The 20,469-nt window shown below is 41.2% G+C and overlaps 1 protein-coding gene across 13 annotated transcripts in view; it reads right to left on the bottom strand.

Annotated features, from left to right (window-relative positions):
• Positions 1 to 20,469, bottom strand: part of DMD (dystrophin) — a 1,973,025-nt gene that overhangs the window by 617,773 nt on the left and 1,334,783 nt on the right. For 11 of the 13 annotated variants that reach the window (XR_014470468.1, XM_083174338.1, XM_083174337.1 and 8 more), the window contains 2 exons: positions 18,489 to 18,718; positions 5,341 to 5,495 (listed from right to left, as the gene is read on the bottom strand). Coding sequence is in view for 12 of the 13 variants with exons in the window: in XM_083174338.1 (XP_083030464.1) it covers positions 5,341 to 5,495; positions 18,489 to 18,718 (385 nt within the window). In the remaining variant the exon portion in view is untranslated. The remainder of the gene's footprint in view (positions 1 to 5,340; positions 5,496 to 18,488; positions 18,719 to 20,469) is intronic. The other 2 variants (XM_083174335.1, XM_083174339.1) reach the window with 1 other exon arrangement.

Raw genomic sequence — 20,469 nt, 5'->3', positions numbered from 1 at the left:
ATCAACCTGATTTTACCCACTGGTCTCCTCTCTGACAGTAGTTCCTTGCCTGTTACCTTCTCTCTCACTCTGTTTTCTACCAAATTTACTACAGACGCTGTCTGTCCTCCCAAATCCCTCTGTCTGCTTTCACTAACCTACCCTCTCACCTTCGGTTCCTCATGGCTGTTAATCTCTCAACTTCACTTTCTCCAACTGCTCCTCCCCCCTCCCATCCCATACCTATCCTGACCACTCGCCCCCGCACCCCCACCCTCCCAATGACCCCCCCTCGCTTCTGCAATCCCAAAAACCTTATCCACATAAATACACAACCCACCCCCACTCTTTCCTGTGCACTATGGAACGCCAGATCCATCTGCAACAAACTCCCTGCCATCCATGACCTATTCATCTCTAGAGCATTCCACCTCCTTGCTATCACCGAGACCTGGCTCTCCACCTCTGATTCTGTCTCTCCAGCTGCTCTCTCCCACGGTGGCCTCTCTTTCTCTCACACTCCCAGGCCTGACGGTCGCCAAGGTGGCGGTGTGGGTTTTCTCCTTTCAGCCTCATGCACCCACAGTGTCATTCACCCTGAACCCTCTCTCCTTTTCTCCTCCTTTGAGTCTCACTCTATCCGTCTATACTACCCCTACCACCTCCGTGTCGCTGCAATCTACCGCCCCCCTGGCCCTATCTCCCAATTTCTTGACAACTTCGCCGCCTGGCTTCCACACTTCCTCTCCTCTGACCTGCCATCTGTCATTCTTGGTGACTTTAACATCCCCTTGGATAACCCCGCTGATCCTGGCACCTCCAAACTCCTCTCTCTCTGCTCCTCTCTTGGCCTATCTCAGTGGACTACCTCTCCCACCCACATCCAAGGACACTCCCTCGATCTCGTCTTCTCTCGCTCTTGTTCCCTTACTGACTACACTATCTCAGCTTTTCCTCTTTCTGACCATCACCTCATCTCCTTCTCCCTCACTGCTTCCCCCTCTCCCACCCCCCCTCCCAAGCGCATTGTCTCACGGCATAACGTCAACACACTTGATCTTGCTGCCTTCTCAAACACGCTGTGTCCTCTTCTCGCCCCAATCGCCCTCATGTCCTGCCCGAACCTCGCTGCCTCCCTCTATAATGACACCCTATCTTCAGCATTGGACTCTGCCTGCCCTCCCTCCTCTATCCCCCTTCGATGCTCCAACCCCCAACCGTGGCACTCACCTATCACCCGATTCCTTAAAAAGTGCTCTCGCACTGCTGAGCGCTTCTGGAAGAAATCACGCTCCCTTGCGGATTATCTCCATTTCAAATTCATTCTTTCCTCCTTCAGCTCTGCCCTTGCTCTGGCCAAGGAATCCTACTTTAAGTCCCTCATCCTTTCCCAATCATCCAATCCCCGCAGGCTCTTCGCCACCTTCAACTCCTTGCTCTCCCCCCCTCCTCCAGCTCTTCCGTCCTCCATCGTAGCCGCTGATTTTGCTACCTACTTTTCAACCAAAATCTCCTCTCTCAGGACTGCCATCACTGCTGCCATGACCTCACCCTCTCCCTCCTCCCCTCCTACATCTCCACTCCCCTCCTTCCAACCCCTGTCCTCATTTTACCCCACCACTGCTGCTGAAGTCCACTCTATCCTTCAATCCGCTTCTCCCTCCACCTGCCCGCTTGATCCTATCCCCTCCAATATTATCCGTCGTCTCAGTCCATCAGTCTGCTCTCACCTGGCTCACCTCTTTAATCTTTCCCTATCCTCTGGGATCTTCCCTTCCTCCTTCAAACACGCTCTTGTCTCCCCAATTCTCAAAAAAACAAATCTGGAGCCCAACTCTCCATCCAACTACAGGCCCATCTCCTTCCTCCCTTTTGCCTCCAAACTCCTAGAACGTCTGACCTATAATCGTCTCCTAAGCCACCTTACTGCTAACTCCATTCTAGACCCCCTCCAATCCGGGTTCCGCCCTTTACATTCCACTGAAACTGCCCTGACCAAAGTCACTAACGATCTACTATCGGCTAAATCCAAAGGCCTCTTCTCTATCCTCATCCAGCTTGATCTGTCGGCTGCCTTTGACACTGTTGACCACCCTCTCCTGCTCAACACCCTCCGCTCCTTTGGCATCACTGGCACGGTCTTCTCCTGGTTCACCTCATACCTCTCCGATCGCTCCTTCTCCGTCTCCACTCCGAGCTCCTCCTCTCCTACTACCCCCCAGCCAGTCGGTGTTCCCCAAGGGTCAGTCCTTGGCCCTCTCCTCTTCTCCCTCTACACCACCTCTCTGGTTTATGCTGATGATACCCTAATCTATCTCTCCTCCCCCGACTTATCCCCATCACTTCTGTCCAAGGTCTCCGAATGCCTCACGGCCATCTCAGCCTGGATGACCCAACGCTTCCTGAAACTAAACATGGCTAAAACTGAACTTCCAATCTTCCATCCCCCGAACATCCCCTCTTCTCCCACTATCTCCATCAGCATTGGTGAAACCGAGATCACGTCCACCGACCAAACGCGCTGCCTCGGTGTCATCATTGACTCCTCCCTCTCTTTCACCCCCCACATTCGTGCTCTCTCACAGTCTTGCCGCTTTCACCTACGCAACATCTCACGCATCAGACCATTCCTCTCCACTGACGCGACCAAAATTCTCATTCACTCTCTTGTCATCTCCCGCCTTGACTACTGCAACATCCTTCTCTCTGGGCTACCTCTCACCCGCCTCGCACCTCTCCAATCCATTCTTAACGCTGCTGCTAGGCTCATCTTCCTCTCCCGCCGCTCTACCTCCGCCCCCCCCTCTGTTTATCTCTTCACTGGCTCCCCATTCCTTTCCGAGTTCTCTTTAAACTCCTCACCACCACCTACAAGGCTCTCTCCTCCTCCACAGCTCCCTACCTCTCTTCACTGATCTCTATCCACACTCCCTCCCGTCCTCTTCGCTCCATCGCTGACCGCCGACTGACCTCTCACCTAATCACCTCCTCCCACTCCCGTGTCCAAGATTTCTCTCGCGCTGCCCCCCTGCACTGGAACAACCTCCCGCCACCTATCAGGCTATCTGATTCCCTTACCTCCTTCAAGCGCTCCCTCAAAACCCACTTTTTTCGACTAGCCTATCCCTCCTCCTAACCTCTTTTGATCCTCCTATCCTGCCTCCGTTCCCCTCCGTTCCTACTTATCCTATTGTATTTCGTTCGTCCACCCACCTATTTTTAGTATGTTAACTCTTATGAGCAGGGCCCTCCTTCCTCACGTACTCACCCTACCTCATTACCTCACCTGTGCTCCTGTCCTGTTCTTCCCTTCCTCTACTTCATCTTCGGTCTCCTTGACTATTTTGACACCTACTTCTGAACTGATGCTGATTTTAGTTCTACCAGCTATACCCCTATTTATACTGTATCTTTCTACACACCCTGTACGTTACCTTGTAATTTGTTTTTTTTTTTGTTTGCTATGTACGGCGCTGCGGACACTTTGTGGCGCCTTATAAAAAAACGTACTACTACTACTACTACTACTGCACGGCTACGAATGAATGATTTGCATAATCAACCATTTGCCGCCAGGGAGAAATCATTCAATGGTCGGCGACCATTGAATGATTTCTCCAGCACCCGCAGATCAGAGACACCTCTATGGTGTCTCTGATCTGTGAGCGACCAGTGCGGGAAGCAGACGGGCAGCTGACATCCACTGACATCAGCTGCCTACCCTGCCGCACCTGCGTTACCGGCCGATTACCATGGGAATGCCCAGCGTTTTCATGGGAATACCCATGAAATGCTGGGCATTCCCATGGGCTGTGCCCCCGCCATCACCCCACGCCCCTCGGCTACACTGCTAGGTGCAATCGAGATGGCAAACATATAGTTTGCCATGCCAACTTGCACCCTGCCTCTGCACAGGTGCAGAAATGCACCTGTGAAGATGCAAAACATCAGTCCAACATTGAATTAGAATAAGGTCCTTAATTTCTACAGGGCCTAATCTGTGTGCTAGTACCTAAAATTACCTACTTTGATTATTAGAACCTAACAAGACCTAACTTAAATTGAAACTATATAAATTGACTGTGGAAATGTGTGGAATGAGTCGATTTCATATGTAATTCATATATACAGTTGTGTTCTGTTACATCCTTGCTGTGCAGCATAAGTAGCGAGACGCATGCGCACACAATCGCAGCCTCAGGTGGCATACAGAAGTGCTCCCACGATGCGTGCGCATCACAGCAGCAAACGCTGCAAGTTAGTAACAGGATACAACTGCAGGGGCAGCACAAGGGGTTGCGGGCCGCATCCGAAGGTACCGATGGGTGACCCAAAATGACTGACTCCTGCTCAGTAAAAGGAGTGAAGTGCTGTACAATGGGACTAATTCATACCTGATTACAAGACAAATTTGTTCTCAAAATGGGCAAAACAATGAGCATGGCAGGTGGAGCAGATGTAACATGTGCAGCTAGAGCTAGATTGGGTGGGGTGTGTTAATACCTAAATCTAAATTGCAGTGTAAAAATAAAGCAGCCAGTATTTACCCTTCACAGAAACAAAATAACTCCCCAAAATCAAACTTTCTCTGCACATGGTACATCTCCACCATCTGCAGAGCACATGGTATTGCTAATTTTGAGAAAAAGTTTGTCCTGCGATCAGGTCTGAATTAGGCTCAATAACATTATGTGCAGCACCTGGCTCCTGTCTTTGTGCCCGAGACGACACTGCAGACATACAGTCTCGGGGGACAGCCAGCATCTCCAAGACCCCCGGAGTTACAGAAAGGGGAGGCCAGTACACTTAGCCATGCCCCTCCCATGTAGCCACACCCCATCCCCGTGAAGCCACAATAACTTTTTAGTGTCCGTCACATCAGGTGTGGAAGAGGTAAGTGACACTACAGCACATCTGCAATAAAGGAGCAATGTTTCAAACATAATGATATGTTGCATGGTTGTGTTTTATTTTCATACAATGCATATGTTCCTAAACAAATTTTTAAAACCTATTAAATCCTAAAACTTGTATTGAAATTTTTTTTTATTTTAGATCCTAAAAATCCTGGGCAATGAAACATGCCATATATAGTACATTTTAATAGTGCATAAACTACCTTTAACAAAAGTTACTTTTGCAAATAACTATATATTTGAATAATTGTAAAGCACAGTGGACTTTGTTGAACTATATAAAAAGATAAAATAAAATAATAAATAAAAATGAATATATAAATAATAAATCTATTTGATTTCTGTATTACTTTGTTGATGTACCTAGTATAGTTACTATACTAGAGACTTCTTCAGATTTCCCCACTGTATAATCAGAGCAATTGACAATTGATGTACATCATACCTCTTATTTATTTTTGTCCAACCCATATTTATGTTGTCTTTCATCAGCTCCACTTTCCTGGTGTCATCAGAGGAATAGTCACGTAGAAGCTTTGAGGCCAAATCATTTGCCACATCAACATTTATCTGCCACTGACGAAGCTCCTTGGAAAATTGCTGTGGGAGGAAAGGAATTATTGTACAGTTACTAGATATGAGGAGGATGAAAACATAGGACTGACAATCTTGTCTACCAGAGCTGTTTTATACAATGATATCATTCTACATGATAGAAGTATGGTGTATTTCTCATTTATATTCTCTTAAACTATACAAGGAAACTTTCAAAGATATGTTGAAAATTATTTGAAATCATTTTTGTTGGAAAAGTAATGTATATTGTAATGAAAAAAAGAAATAAAGCTTATTTTGAATAGTATTTATATCTTTGTATATGATGCCAGCTTTTGCTGAAATGCATGGCAGTCATGCATACAGTACGAGCACTATCAATTCATTACTGCTATAGCTTGTATCAAATTTGTTATGTAATTACTGCCATCTGCTGGAAACCAAACCTAAATACATAGATACTGTAAAACAATGCTTTTGGTTCTGTGCTTTAAGCATTGATTAAAATTTTATGTGATATAACAGAAAGACATACTGATACCTGGGCTCATGTGTTAGAATGGCTTAGGACCTAAAGCTCACCATCTATGTCATTTAGAAGATGAAAAAAGATTATACCGCATTATAAGTAAGAGGAAGAGCTTTACTTATTTTGCGGTACAGGTCTTTGACTCGTGCTTTTCTTACTATATACAGTATATATACATACTGGGTTTTTTTCAGTGTAATTTTTACCTTGATAAAAAAGCCAAATTGTCATTGAAACGTCAGGGTTATACAACATACTTACAATGAATTACTAGAGAAATACAAAAAGACCCTTTGAATGCTGCAGCTCTTTCCTACACATATATATATATTAGATATATTGTATACAATCGTTCGACCGATCCACTACCTGTATTCAATCAGGTTGTATGCAGGTCGTCCTGATCAAGCCCATATCACAACAGTGCGCCAATCATGTGATGTGCACACATGACCGGCAGAGCTGTCTCCTGTCACAGCACTAGGATAACCAGTATAACGCATCTGAACTATCGGCACCGCCAAAGGAGTGGTAAAGTTTTATTTGACATTGAAAAACGGTTATGCACAGATGTAAAGCCGCTTTTATAAAGACGGATAGATGAATACATTTGTGCAATATATGGGCTTAAATGAGTGTTCCCCACTTACATAGAACCGTTCATTTCCTTGTCTACATACCGGTATTAGGCTGGTGCACTTTGTTCACTTACTTGATGTGTAGTGATACTTTTATAGTAAATACATTTCTATGAATTATCATTTAACAACTGTATTGTGTGTTTATTCAGGATTTCCTTATCTTATATTCTATTTTGTTTTGAAAAGCTGAAAGAATTAGGTGTGTCAAAAGTCACTTAACATTTACAGATTTGCTCTCCGATTGGTCATAAAAAGCTAAATTGTTAAATGTTTTAAGTGTGTCAACACAAAAAAAAAAGTTTTACGACTTCAAATTATGGAAGAAATATATCACAACGTTAGAGAAAATAATTCTTATGTGCATCACATAACAACAAGTTGCTGAATTGGTTCTAAACAGTCCCCTGATCTTAACTCATTTGAAAATTTGTGGCATTCGGTTGGGTACAGATCTCAAAGATGAAGCCCACCATAAAAAAGAGAGATAAATAAAGCTCTTATCATAGCCTGGAATCAAATCAATTCTGCGTTTTTTTCTAGAGGCTGGTTTTGTCAAATCCTTAAACTGGCCATACACCTGAACAATATCAGGCACGAATATACAATCTTGAAGAGTTGTGCGACAGATTGTGTGCACATTGTGAGGAACATCGTAAGGAATAGCGTATTTGTAAATGTGCAGACCAACTGTGTGAATGCCTTCGGCGAGTATCACACTCACTGAGGCTTTTTATGTGCGTCCCCAAGAAAACGCTGGGCACTCCCCTGCTCATAGCAGGCCGCTGACGTTGTATGACGTTATCTAGCCCACCCTGTCTTCAGCATGTATCGGCAAAAATAAAATTCCGTTTTCATTTCCAAGGAGAGATAAATAATTTGAAGGTCAATGACCATCAAATTATTTTTTACTACCTTCGACCTCATGCGAAGGCATGTGTTCTCAGACACATCTCCTTGCATGTTACTGAGCAGATGCTGGCAACACAGGAGGTGCTGGCGGTGAGGGGGCATTCATCGGGCGGCAGGTGGCATTTAGAAAGAAAGAATGCTGCTTAGCAAGCGACTCTGAATCACCCTTTTAGCTCACTGCATACTTCCTCTCTAAAATACAGAAAAAGCATGTTGGCTAGTGATGCTAGATTCTTGGAAACAAAGACAAGAGACACAATTCAGAGAGACCAAGATTTGCATGCAGTATTTTTAATGCATGTGTGTATGAGTAGGAGTAATGTGTAGTGTTTGTACAATATGTCTTATTTGTGGTTGGAGATATGAGGGTTCTTATTTCATCTGGGACTAGAGCTATTGTGCATCACCGCTATTCACAGTTTTGTGCTGTATAATTAAATCCATTTTAAGATATTGATTGGATGTTTTATTTTTATGTTTTATTAAAGCCTCCTGTCTACAATGGATAACACACATTCTCTAAGAATATTCAGTGCATTTAACCAATCTATGTGCCAATTTAATTTTAAAATTTGTAAATCCTAATCCAACTAAGCTGGCAAGGCTTAACCATAAAGAAATATGAAAATGAATAAAGCACATGTTCAGTCTATAGAAAAGAATGTTTAATTATAATGCTATTAGCTGGAAACAAAACAAAATATAACATCAAATACGTAAACACACATAATAAAAAAAATGTAATTTAACTAAATTAACGTTTGTTTTTATCTTACTGGCACATTAAAGCCGGTTACACAGTAGATTACATTTTCTACAATACTGCCATAACGACCATTCTTAACAACAAATTTGTTATATTGTACAGTATGTATGCACTATCATTAACTATGCGCTCTTCCACTGGTCACTAGAGATGTCCTCTGTCGTCTGTACATGCAACTCAATCTGAGGATACTGTACATATAGACAGCATACTCCTGGATGTGGCCACTGAGTGATATATTTAGCAAGATTGCACCGTGTAAGGACAATGGGTCTTATTCTGCATGGATTGTTGAATTGAAAAAACGCAATCCGGTCAATTATCATTACACTGTTATCATTGCGTCTGCAGTTATTCTGTGTGTGAATTCTTCGTCAATGCAATAGCATTTTGATAGGAAGCCAGCATTTAGGGGAGGAAACATTATGTTTTTGTGGATGTGTTTGCCCAAGTGAAAGTCATGGCAAGGTTTTTTTTTTCAGGTATCTCTTTGAGGACAGCGATTACCTCTTCCATCCTGTTGCTTTAGCAGAATTGGGTATGTCTTTGATGCCTCAGATGGAAGTTACTCTTTAATCAGTGGCTTAACTACAATTCAAGTGCCCCTCACGCCACTAAAATTTGTGTGCCCCTACCTGCACCCTCCCCTCTCACTGATACATCTTCTGCCGCTGGTGACGATCTATTGCTGCTCCATAGCTGTCCCAGCTTCCTGGACCTGCTGTCTGCAGTCCCGGTGCTCCTGCTCCTCCTGTTAGAATGTCACTTACGAAATGGCCGCCACCTTACAGCAGACCATTATTTAGGATGCAAGAGGAGGTCACCGCCTCCTCTAGCATCCTTAATAACTGTCTGCTCTGAAGGGGGAAGCCATTTTACAAGTGATATTGTAACAGGAGGAGCAGGAGACGCGGGACTGCAGACAGCAGGAAGCTCTGCTGTTACCGGCAGGCCAGCAGCAACAGATTTGGCAGCAGCAGTCTTATTAACAATAGCTTCCGCAGACCCTGGAGCGCCCAAACATACTTATCGCCTCCAAGCCACTGCGGGGTCTGCGGAGCTATTGTTAAGCCAATGTCCTTAATGTTCTGGTTTTTTAAAATAGATCATGATTTGCAATGCGAACACAATTTCTGCAATGGGTGTTTTTTACTTTCTTTCTGGGCTATTTGTTCACAGCAATTGCTCTTTCTCAAGTTAGCAATCCATGCTGAAAACTCATTTGTTGTTTAGTGTGTACCCAGCTTTAGAGCATGTTACTAAATTTCTATTTGAATTATATTCATAGATTTCAGGAATGAACAGATAATGTATGAGATTTCTACTTAAGAGAAAAGATTTTTATAAAAAGTATATGCAGTACTTTACATGGAATGTACTACATATATTGTTTATGCCATTACTAAAATGTATCATTACTGAGATATGCTAAAAGCTATAAAATAATCTGTCATAGAAAATGTTTTTCTCATCTTTTAACTACAGTGTTGTTGCAATCTGAAAGCAATGGAGTTTACTGGTCTTTTCTGTAACACTTCATATTCTGTTAGTCTAAGGAATGATTTCTGCACAAAATTAGTTTTCAAGTAAAGGAGTTTTAATGATCCATCTTTGCTAATGACAATGTTTTTGCTTTTACCATGTTTGTGGTTTTTTTTTGCCTTATGTGCACATACCTCATAGTCGGAATACTCTATACAGTGCCAGATTCCTGGCACAAGCGAGCCATCAGTTACTGTGCAACTCTGCCAATGTCATGCTGCAACACTTGTACATTGTGTGTGAGCAGGGTTTGCTCTACCATTAGGCAGCTGCCTAGGGCACCGGGCTCTGGAGGGGTAACCAAGTCTGCCTATCAAAAAGTCAATGATGTCTATGAGGATCCTTGTTGTACCTAATGTAGGTAGTGGCTGTGGAACCTCTAAGACTTCACTTCTATTCTTTCCCTTGGGGCATATTTCCCTACTTTGCTGCATCCTCCTCCTTGTACTTTGTTGTGGGCGGCAAAGGGGGGCCTACAGGGAAAGCAGGGGACATACCCACCTTCTTGGGGGGCTGGGAGGACCACCTGATTTTTGGGAGCCTCCCCGCCATTCCAGAATGTTAGGCAACTATGCCCTAAGGGGTAGGAAAGTGGGTATTGGTGACAGTGTGGGGGGGGGGGGGGTGGACAGTAGGTTGAACTTTTGCCTAGGTTGCTGAGAAGCCTGGCCCTGTGTGTGAGTCTGTATACAGAGCATAATGGAACAGATGTTAGAAAAAAGTTGTGGCTGCTACATTGTAGCACTGCATATGCAAATTCAGAGACTCGGTCACATGTAATGAAACTGCCCAATCTCTCAGAGACTCAGTCACATGTAATGAAACAATCTGTTGGTGCGTCCGAGTCAGGTTAATTTTCGGCAAAAATAGAAGTCCAACACTAGCAGAGTCTTACAGGACCTGACGTGAAGAGCATGGCTTTTTGGATGGATGAGGACACATCTATAGGTCTTATGGTATATTGGCTGTCTCAGTTTTAATAATGATAAAGCAAAGAGCATCCCTTTATACATATATTAGGTGACTCTCTACCTAACCTTGACTATGCCAACATTTTCAAGGTGTCAACATTTAAGATGTCAACATTTTAACTATATAGACATATTAATTGTTGATATTATGAATGTCAATATTGTCAGTGTTGACAATCGACAGCATACCCATTATATACACTTAATGTTGCCCACTACATGAATGGATCCACAATTTCAATTCATTATTCATCATAGAGGCAGCTTAAGAGAAGAGGGGGTCCATGCACAAGCTCCAATCAGGCCTTCTCATCTCCAGTGATGCAGTATACTCTGTCTCTGGCATTATGCTGGAGTCTACTGCACATACCCAGTCTCTGGAAAAATGGCACCCTCACCCTGTTTCTGTGACATCTCTAATAAACATACACAAATCACCAGATAATTGATTGCCTTGTCCATTTCCCTGTTTATTTCTGCAGTCATCCCCTTGCCAACAGAGTGGTTAGTATTAATTATATGGTTGCAGAGTGTTGCAACCATTATAGATCCGCCAGTGAGTTATCTCTGGTTTTTCCTAAACTTTGGCTACAGTTAGAGCAGCATTTTTCCCCACTTCATATGTATGTTGCAAATTGTTTTTCAACACTTTAATTTAGTTGTATTAGTTTCAAAGTACATTATAATAGAGTTAAAAATAAGTAAGACATACGGTATGCCAAATGTACTGAGAGAAAAAATACCATTATGTCACTGTAATTTTGCTGATTCGAATAGGGAACCCTGGGGCTAGCTGCATGTGCATGTAACTAAAGATGATTAGACAGATTAGACTATTCCTCATGCAGACTGTCGGTAGCAGCAGATTCTGATGTTGCAGAATGATAAAGGACAGATACTAAGGCTGTGCAGGCTATCAAGATAACCCATTGTAGTAGTAGTATATTGGTAAATCGGAAACGAATTGCAATAATATACTGGAGCCAGATGGTAGAAGCTAAGCACAACAGAAACAGGCTGTACGAGCTTTAGAACTAGATGCTGGAAGCACAATTGAAGCAGAATGCTGGAAATACCTGAAATGGGTGCTAAGGACTAATGGAGCATACTGCTCTTATACACAATATGCTGGAATTATTAGACCACAGTTGGTGTGAGTGCCGTCCCATAAACATGGCATCCGTGAAGACAATTTCTGTATTCCTTGGAAGGGAGTGCCGGTCTGCTTTTTTTCTTATTTATGTATGTACTGTATTTATGTATGTATGTATGTATGTATGTATGTATGTATGTATGTATGTGTTTGTGTGTATGTTTGTGTAATTTTTGCTTGTCTCTTCGTTCTGGCATCACACAAAAACTACTGGATGAATTTGGAATTTTTACTAATGGATAGATTAGCGACTCGGAAAGAAACTGAAGCATGTACTGTATTGTCTTGATGTGACATGAAGTTGAAGAGCAATAAAGAAACAAACAGATGCTTGACACATCCAAAAACGACTATCTGCATAAGTATAATTGAATGATGTGTGTGTGTGTGTGTGTGTGTAGGGATGTTCCACGATAACTCATGAATGCTTTAACTAATCATCTTCAAACTTTGCACACTAACTTATCATCATAAGGGACAATCTAAGTTCAAAGATGGGTTTAATTGGATGACCCCTTAAGGGTACTGTCATAAGGGTCCAAGCTATTTGTTGTTTTCGTGCAATATGTTTTTGGAAAGCTTTTGACTTTTTGAATACAACCAGGGCCACTGAAAGTGCCGCCAGGGCCCGGTAAAAGAGGGACGTAGTCAATGGAGTGGCATGGCCAGTGGTAGGGGGCATGGCCAAGACCCTGTAAAAAAAATTTGCACGGCAGTGGGCTGTGTGCTGGGCACAGGCTGCTGCCTCTCTCCCCCATTCAGTACATGGCACAAGGACTAAGGTATTGGCCTCCCTAATAAAAGAAGAAACACCCCTGACTTCCCCCCCAAACCTGCCAAGGAGGTGTGGCTGGGTACAGTGAGCTGCAGTGTGGGGGCACGGCGGGTGGGCATGCGCAGTGTGACGTGCACTGTGACCTCTGACCACATCATGCTGCGCAGAGCTGCACAGCCGGGCGCTAGTGGCAGGGCAATGTCTGAGCAAGTGCTGCGTCTGAGCATGAACAGTCTAATCCCGGGATAGGAAACTCCAATTCCGAGATTCAAATCCTGGGATCCCACCACTCATGATCCTGGGTTTGGCCAACCTAGATTTAACTGAAGGTATTTTAAAAATAGTGGGATGTAACTGAAGGTGCACACATCTCCTGTACATATAGGATCTAATCAACAGAGACTGCCTGCAACTCTCTGGTCAGCCAACTGTGCTGCCATGTCCCTAATTCCATACAAACTAAGATTAAGAAACACAGAGGTAGATAGGAGAAAACAAGGCCATCAACACAGACAATAGGTCAATGGAAAGAATAAGGATTTTTTTCTATTGTTAATTACAAAAAAAAATCCCATATGCACCAGTCTGTACTAATTATACAGTTGTCAAATTTGAGTTAAATGGATGGAACAGTTATTGTTAGTATAGAGTGTGCTCTGTGAGTTGTCTACTTTGGTTTACCTTTAGGGCCATATTGACAGAGGCCTAATAAATGTGCTACTTAGCATGCATGGCTTCTGTGTGTATTCTTCTGAGGTCATTTACTGTGTCTCTACAATGGAGATTGTGTATGTGCAGCTAAGACTCTGTTAATACCTATATATTACAACTGCTCGATATACAGCATTAGCACAATCACCACCACTTGATTTATAAGTGTGCTACATACAGTACTGTATAGTAACACTTCTGTCCCTGCCTGAATCTGCCCATATTGTTATATTCCCGCTGTGTACACCTTGTGCCAAATGTTCCTATTACAACACCTGCATTAACCCTTGTATTACCTGGCAACTTGTTCATACCAGTTCAGAAGCCTTCAACCCAGGATGGACGTCCATCCATTGCACATCTGCTGACACATATCACACAATAGGTTCTGCCAATATGGTATCTGTACAGTATGAGCAGTTTGTACCTCCTTTTTGAGCCTGTATTTCCTATACATAGTTTTTTTTACCTTTTTGGGGTGTAAATTTATATATGATCATTTATCCTTACTTTTACACACTTTTAACTTGTTTTATAATAAGTAATTATTTTATTAGTCCAAGTTTCATAGACGTTCTATTTTTGTTAACCTGACAAAGGCTTAATGAAATGTTTCAGGATGTATGTGCATTAAAGCCCTGTCTATCGCTTTCATTGCCTGAGTTGAAGTTTTGAGTTTCTTATGAAATTTAACAAGCGCAATTAACTGACAAGCTTCAGCTGCTGACAGCAGAAAGTTGGTGCCTAAAACAATTCTTTCTAAAGTTGGGAAAAAATTACTATAAAGCAATATGAACTTTACTTGGTTTCCATCATTATTGTTACAGTTAATTTAACAGTTTTTTTTACTTTTACCATTAAAAAATGAATGTCTAAAATAACAAAGGCAAAAATGTATTTGCTAGTGAAGAATATACTACAGTATGTGACACTAATAAATGATGAACAAAGACATGGGGTTATAGTACTTTATCTAAATTGGATACAGTACATTTAGTCTCCACCCCACAGAACTCATGTTATGAATATATGCCTAGGGGCTTCAGGACTGCAGCCCCCCCAGGTAAAATCCACCACTATAGTGAAGCCAGATGCAGTCTGTGAGACTGTACTGGCTTCACTGTGACTGGCAGTGACTTCCTGTTGGACTTCCTTGCCAGTGACCCAGGCAGTCCCATTGGGAGGTATTCCCGCACTCCGGGACACCTTTCTGCGGGCTGCCAAGCAAATTCCCTGAGTGCGCATGCACAGTACCTACATCGGTACTGCGCGTGCGCCGGTCCCAGTTCCTGTCATTTGTATTAAACAGGCGCCGGGACCATGATTCCCTTCTATGGGCTGTTGCCGAATCAGCCCATAGAAGCTGGCGACATGCGCCTTACAGATGTTTGTACTGCGCATGCACCAGTCCCAGCGCCTGTCATGATAGCATGCCGCAGACCGGGGCATGCTAAAAAAATACTGCAGACCATTTTTGTGGATGCTAGCGGAGGCGGCGGCCTCCTCTAGCATCCTTAAAAATGGTCTGCTGTATGGAAGCAGCCATTTTGTCAGTGTCCCTTTTCATTAACAGCAGGAGCCAGGAGAGCCGAGACGGGCCGCAGACAAGACCAGTGGCGGATTCGGCGGTAAGGCGCAAGTGGGGTTCGGTGGGGGTTAACTGTACTTGGGGGGGAGTGCAACTAACATTTTTTTTATAGTAACGCCACTGCCCCCATAGAAGGGCATTCACCTGGCAATAAAATTGTGGTAGGCTGAATCCACAGCTGTGAAACTCGGACTTCCTTCTGACAATGCCATTAGTGAGCCACTGTAAAAGACTCAGACAGCCAGGTAAAATGTATTAGTACACATTGCTGCCAGTATATACTGTAATCCATAGTTACAAAAGTAATGGATAATCCCCTCAGAAATGTTGAATTCTTTAGTTTGGCTTTTGCTTAGTTCTCTGGTTGCAGGCTTAGCGTGCTCTGCTAATCTATGTATACTGTTTCTCTTTTTTTCCCTTTTACTACTTGCTGGACATCAGGGACTTTTATTTATTATCCATGTATATTTATCCTAATATCTATATTTTTTTTTCTGTGAAGCTTAATTTACAGTAACAGGTTTAAGGAGGACAAATGGTGGCAATTAAGGTCATAATTAAAAAATACACCATGTAAGCACTACAGGGGCTTGTGATTGTTAAATTGCCCAAAAGGAATAAAATGCACACAGAAGAACAAGCACAGCACAATCTGCAGAGATGCAGCTCGTTTTCTTTTTGGCTTTAAAATGAACGCGTATCATCTTCCTCCATCTACAGTGCTTGGAAGACAACACTCTCCCACAGATATTTCTACAGACTTGTATTTTATTTAATAAAAAAGAGCATTATAATTGGCTGCATTTTAGTTTTATTAAAAACAGATGTTAACAAGAATATAATTACTGTGGTTTTGCAGTTTCCTTCAGGCACAATGTAATGCCTCTATGTCTGTCTAGTATTACCCAGGTTTCTTTGATCACTGTGGTTTCCAATTGTAATGCACAACGTAATATGCTGTGCTGTATAAGGTACTGTTAGTAAATAATAATAATAATAATAATAATAATAATTATTATTATTATTATTATTATTATTATTATTATTATTATTATTATTTCTCTTAGGGCTCATCACGTTTGAAGGACTTTCATTAGACACTGTTGGAATATGCACAGTAAAACTCTCCTCCAGTCTCCAGACCTTCACGCATTCCCTAAAAACTTCTTCACGCAAGCTTATCAAATTATAGAACCACCCACCACCTTATTTAAGTACATCCTCACTGTACAATACACACATCCTCACACTTTCTTTTTCTTTCTTCACTTTTGCATCCACCTATACTCTGGCCAACATTGCTGTCTGATCATATCATACACTTCACCAACGTAGCAGTCTGGGTGGCCCATTTTGCACTAGAGAACAGCTAGAGTATATTTGTATACCAGTGCTTTTTTCTCTACATATTAGAAGTTGTGAATATGGCCTTCCTACCTCTATGTCTGTCTGTTATTACCCAGTTTTGTTCAATTAACATAGAATTTGACGGCAGATAAGAACCATTTGGCCCATCTAGTCTGCCCCTTTTTTTACCCTTCAGGTAAACTCAACCCTTTTTAATCCTTATTTCATTGTAAGAATATTCATATGCCTATCCCAAGCATGTTTAAATTGTTCTACTGTCTTAGCCTCTACCACCTCTGATGGGAGGCTATTCCACTTATCCACTACCCTTTCTGTGAAGTAATTCTTTCTAACATTTCCCCTGAACCTACCTCCCTCCAGTTTCAGTGCATGTCCTCGTGTTTTATTACTTGTTTTCCTTTGAAGAAAATTTCCCTCCTGTACTATGTTAAAACCCTTGATATATTTGAAGATTTCTATCATGTCCCCCCTTTCCCTTCTCTGCTCCAAACTATACATGTTAAGATCTTTTAGTCTATCCAGGTAAGTTTTGTGATGTAGGCCATGAACCATTTTAGTTGCCCTTCTTTGTACACTCTCCAATGTATTTATATCCTTCTGAAGATACGGTCTCCAGAATTGGACACAGTATTCCAGACAAGGTCGTACCAATGACCTATAAAGTAGCATTATTACGTCTTTTTTTCTGCTACTGATTCCTCTCCCTATGCAACCAAGCATCTGACTAGCCTTCCTCATTGCTTTGTTACATTGCCTCCCTGCCTTTAAGTCACTTGAAATAGTGACTCCTAGATCTCTTTCCTCCTCAGTAGTTTCCATTATAGTACCCTTGATACTATATTTAGCCTTTGGGTTTTTGAGTCTCAAGTGCATAATTTTGCATTATTTTGCATTAAACTGTAGTTGCCATTCTCTTGACCAATTCTCAAGTTTACTTAGATCATCAGTCATTTGATTTACCCCTCCTGGTGTGTCTACTCTGTTGCATATCTTTGTATCATCTGCAAAAAGGCATACTTTCCCTTCAATACCATTTGCAATGTCACTAACAAAGATATTAAAGAGCACTGGTCCAAGTACAGATGCCTGGGGTACTCCACTGGTAACATGTCCCTCCATAGAATGCACTCCATTTACGACAACTGTCTGTTTCCTATCCTGCAACCAGGTTCTTATCCATTTAATTGTTTTGTAATCCAATCCCACACTTTCAAGTTTATTTAGCAGCCTGCGATGTGGGACAGTGTCAAATGCCTTACTAAAGTCTAGATATGCCACATCTACAGCCCCCCCTTCATCTAGTATTTTGGTCACGGAGTCAAAAAAGTCAATGAGACTTGTTTGGCATGATCTCCCTGCAGTAAAACCATGCTGTTTTGGATCCTGTAAGTTGTTTAATTTAAGATATTCCACTATTCTTTCTTTTAATAGTCTTTCCATTATTTTCCCTACTACTGATGTAAGGCTCACTGGTCTGTAGTTACTTGCTTCTTCTTTGCTTCCGCTTTTGTGCATCGTAACTACATTTACTTTTCTCCAGTCCTCTGGAACTGCACCTGTATCCTTCTGTTCCACTTGAGGCTTCTATCCTCCCTGAGCTTCCCCTAGTATCACAGAAAGTGCCTACCAACCTGCCAAAGGGATAGTTATATTGCTAGATGTCTAGATTCCTTCGGATTGTGCTTATTTCATGGACATACCCAATAAGTAAGTAAGAAATTAAATTAACACATGAGAGAAACAGCACCAGCATTCTATACTATTGAGAGAGCACTGGGTGGGGAAATAATAATTCAATGAATGTCCTCCATTGAGTATTTCTTATCTGTGGGGGTCTATTCTCAACTGTTGACAGGAAAGTCAACAATGCCCAAATACAAGAAATGGAACATACAGTACATGTACTTTCACTTGCACAATTTAAATGTCTTATATTTGTTCCATATGTTAACGTTACTGTTGGAGTAAAGGTGTTTTTGTTTCAAATTTGGTGATCTACATATCAAAAATTCTTATTTATTAAATTGACAAATATATATAAGTTCACAGGAGAAATTCTACCGCTGTTTATAAAATTGTACAGACCTTAAGGTCGGTATTCTGTTTCTTCAGTGATTCAACTGTGTATGATATTTCCTGCCAAGATTCAATCTTTCCTTTCGCTTTCTCCAACACCTGTTCTGCCTCCCGACGAGCTTCTTGCCACTGTATGGAATCTTTCAGCATTTCCTGGAGCTGTTGTCTTCGATTTTGAAGGTGACATTGCACATCGTCCCACTGGTTTTGTATTTTTTCAACTGTAAAACAAAAATGTGCTAATATATTTAAGATTTATTTTAAACAAATTATGAAAATAGATACATTTTTAAAGTAATGTAACAAATGCATGTATTTATAAAATAAAAATATGTAACAATATTAGGAAATACATTATGTCTGTCTCTCGAAGACCTTGTATGTTATACATCTAAAGTTAGTTAAAACACTGTAGTTGACAGTGTCAAATTCCACTGATGTGTCATAGTCCATGACTCTACGTCATAATTTATACAACACATTAAAGCCAAAAACATCATGACATTCCCTAGTATTTTTTTCAATAATGTAATGCAGTATGTGTAACAAAATAATTACTTTCATGATAGAGGTAACAATCACAAGAAGCCACTACTACTTTGCTCTTTGATTTGTAGTTCTGCATTTAATGTAACTCCTTTTAAAGGTATATATTAATGCATATACTGTACTAAACTGCCAATGTCGGGACTAGAGATGTATTCCCGTGTTTTGAGGTGTGGTCCTAATTCATCATTGTATTTTGGTTTTGGCAAAACCATCCTTAATTATTTTTGCCAAATCCCCAAAACCAAATCTTCGGATTCGATTTTGGATTCCTTTAAAATCACTAATAATCAATAAATATTGATAAAAATAATAATCAATAAATATTGATGTTGGGCAAACATGCTAAAAAATAATGTCATTTGGACCTGTTTACATATAATCCAACACCAGAGTTCATGTTTTAAATTTCAGTTATGGTCTGCGGACAGACCTCAGCAGGAACTTGGTTCCACTCAGAGCCTCATACTGATTCCCAACTGGAATCTGACATACATTTACTGTTGCTCTTTTAGCACAAGGACATCTTCCCTTTTCTGTATCAGTACTATGTTACAGCCAATCACATGATGTACAGTAATCAGTTGTTTAGTACATAGCAGATAGGTTCCAAATATAAGTACATCTATTGCTGTAACAGCGACTCCGCAAAACATCAGGTCTGTATTTAAAAAAAAATGACAAAGTGTCCAATAAAATGTTTTTGTTACATGTTAACAACTACAGGTGTAGCCGCTGCCATTTGAGAGGCTCTCGGCATGCCATTCAATGCGCTCCAGTGTGAATGAGTCGTGCGTGCATGTGAGACTCTCGTTCCCCATTTACGGCAATGGACACGTGAGCATGTGAGATGCTTGTGCATACCTGTCCCAGCGAAAGGCGAGCTGAGCCGGCCAAATATGGTGTGCTGTTGGTATGAATGACTATACTAATACACTCATAGTTTTCAAAGTATTTGTATGTATGCTGTTTATATTTTATTTGTAATTCATAATTTATTGCTTATTAATACAGTCATCTGAAATTTTAATTCAAATATAAGTTACAATAATGATGTGTAATTATAGAGAGTAATTATTTGCCTATAGCATGTTTCGCAGCTCTTTCTATCACTATAAGTTCTTGCCTTGTTTTAATTGCAAAAATTAAAAATTGAACAATTATTTGTGAGCTTTATGGCTTTGATTTCATGATTTTGTGGTAACACCATTTGACATAAAGATATACAGGACATAATCTTATTTATATTCAAATGAAATTTTCATACTGAATAAATGTTTCAATTAGTGTTGTTAAACTATAAATATTCTTCCAATGAATTATTCATACATTTTTCCATCCAAAGTTCTTTATTAATTTGTACATCTTAATTTATTATAGAGGAACTTTAATTAAATCCATATATTATCCATTTGATTCACAACGATCTTCAATCATAACATAC

The sequence above is a fragment of the Crinia signifera genome, chromosome 2, assembly GCF_055691185.1.
Source record: "Crinia signifera chromosome 2, ASM5569118v1, whole genome shotgun sequence".
Lineage (NCBI taxonomy): Eukaryota > Metazoa > Chordata > Amphibia > Anura > Myobatrachidae > Crinia > Crinia signifera.
The sequence above is the reverse complement of the archived record's forward strand: the minus strand, read 5'-3'. Positions and strand labels throughout refer to the sequence as shown.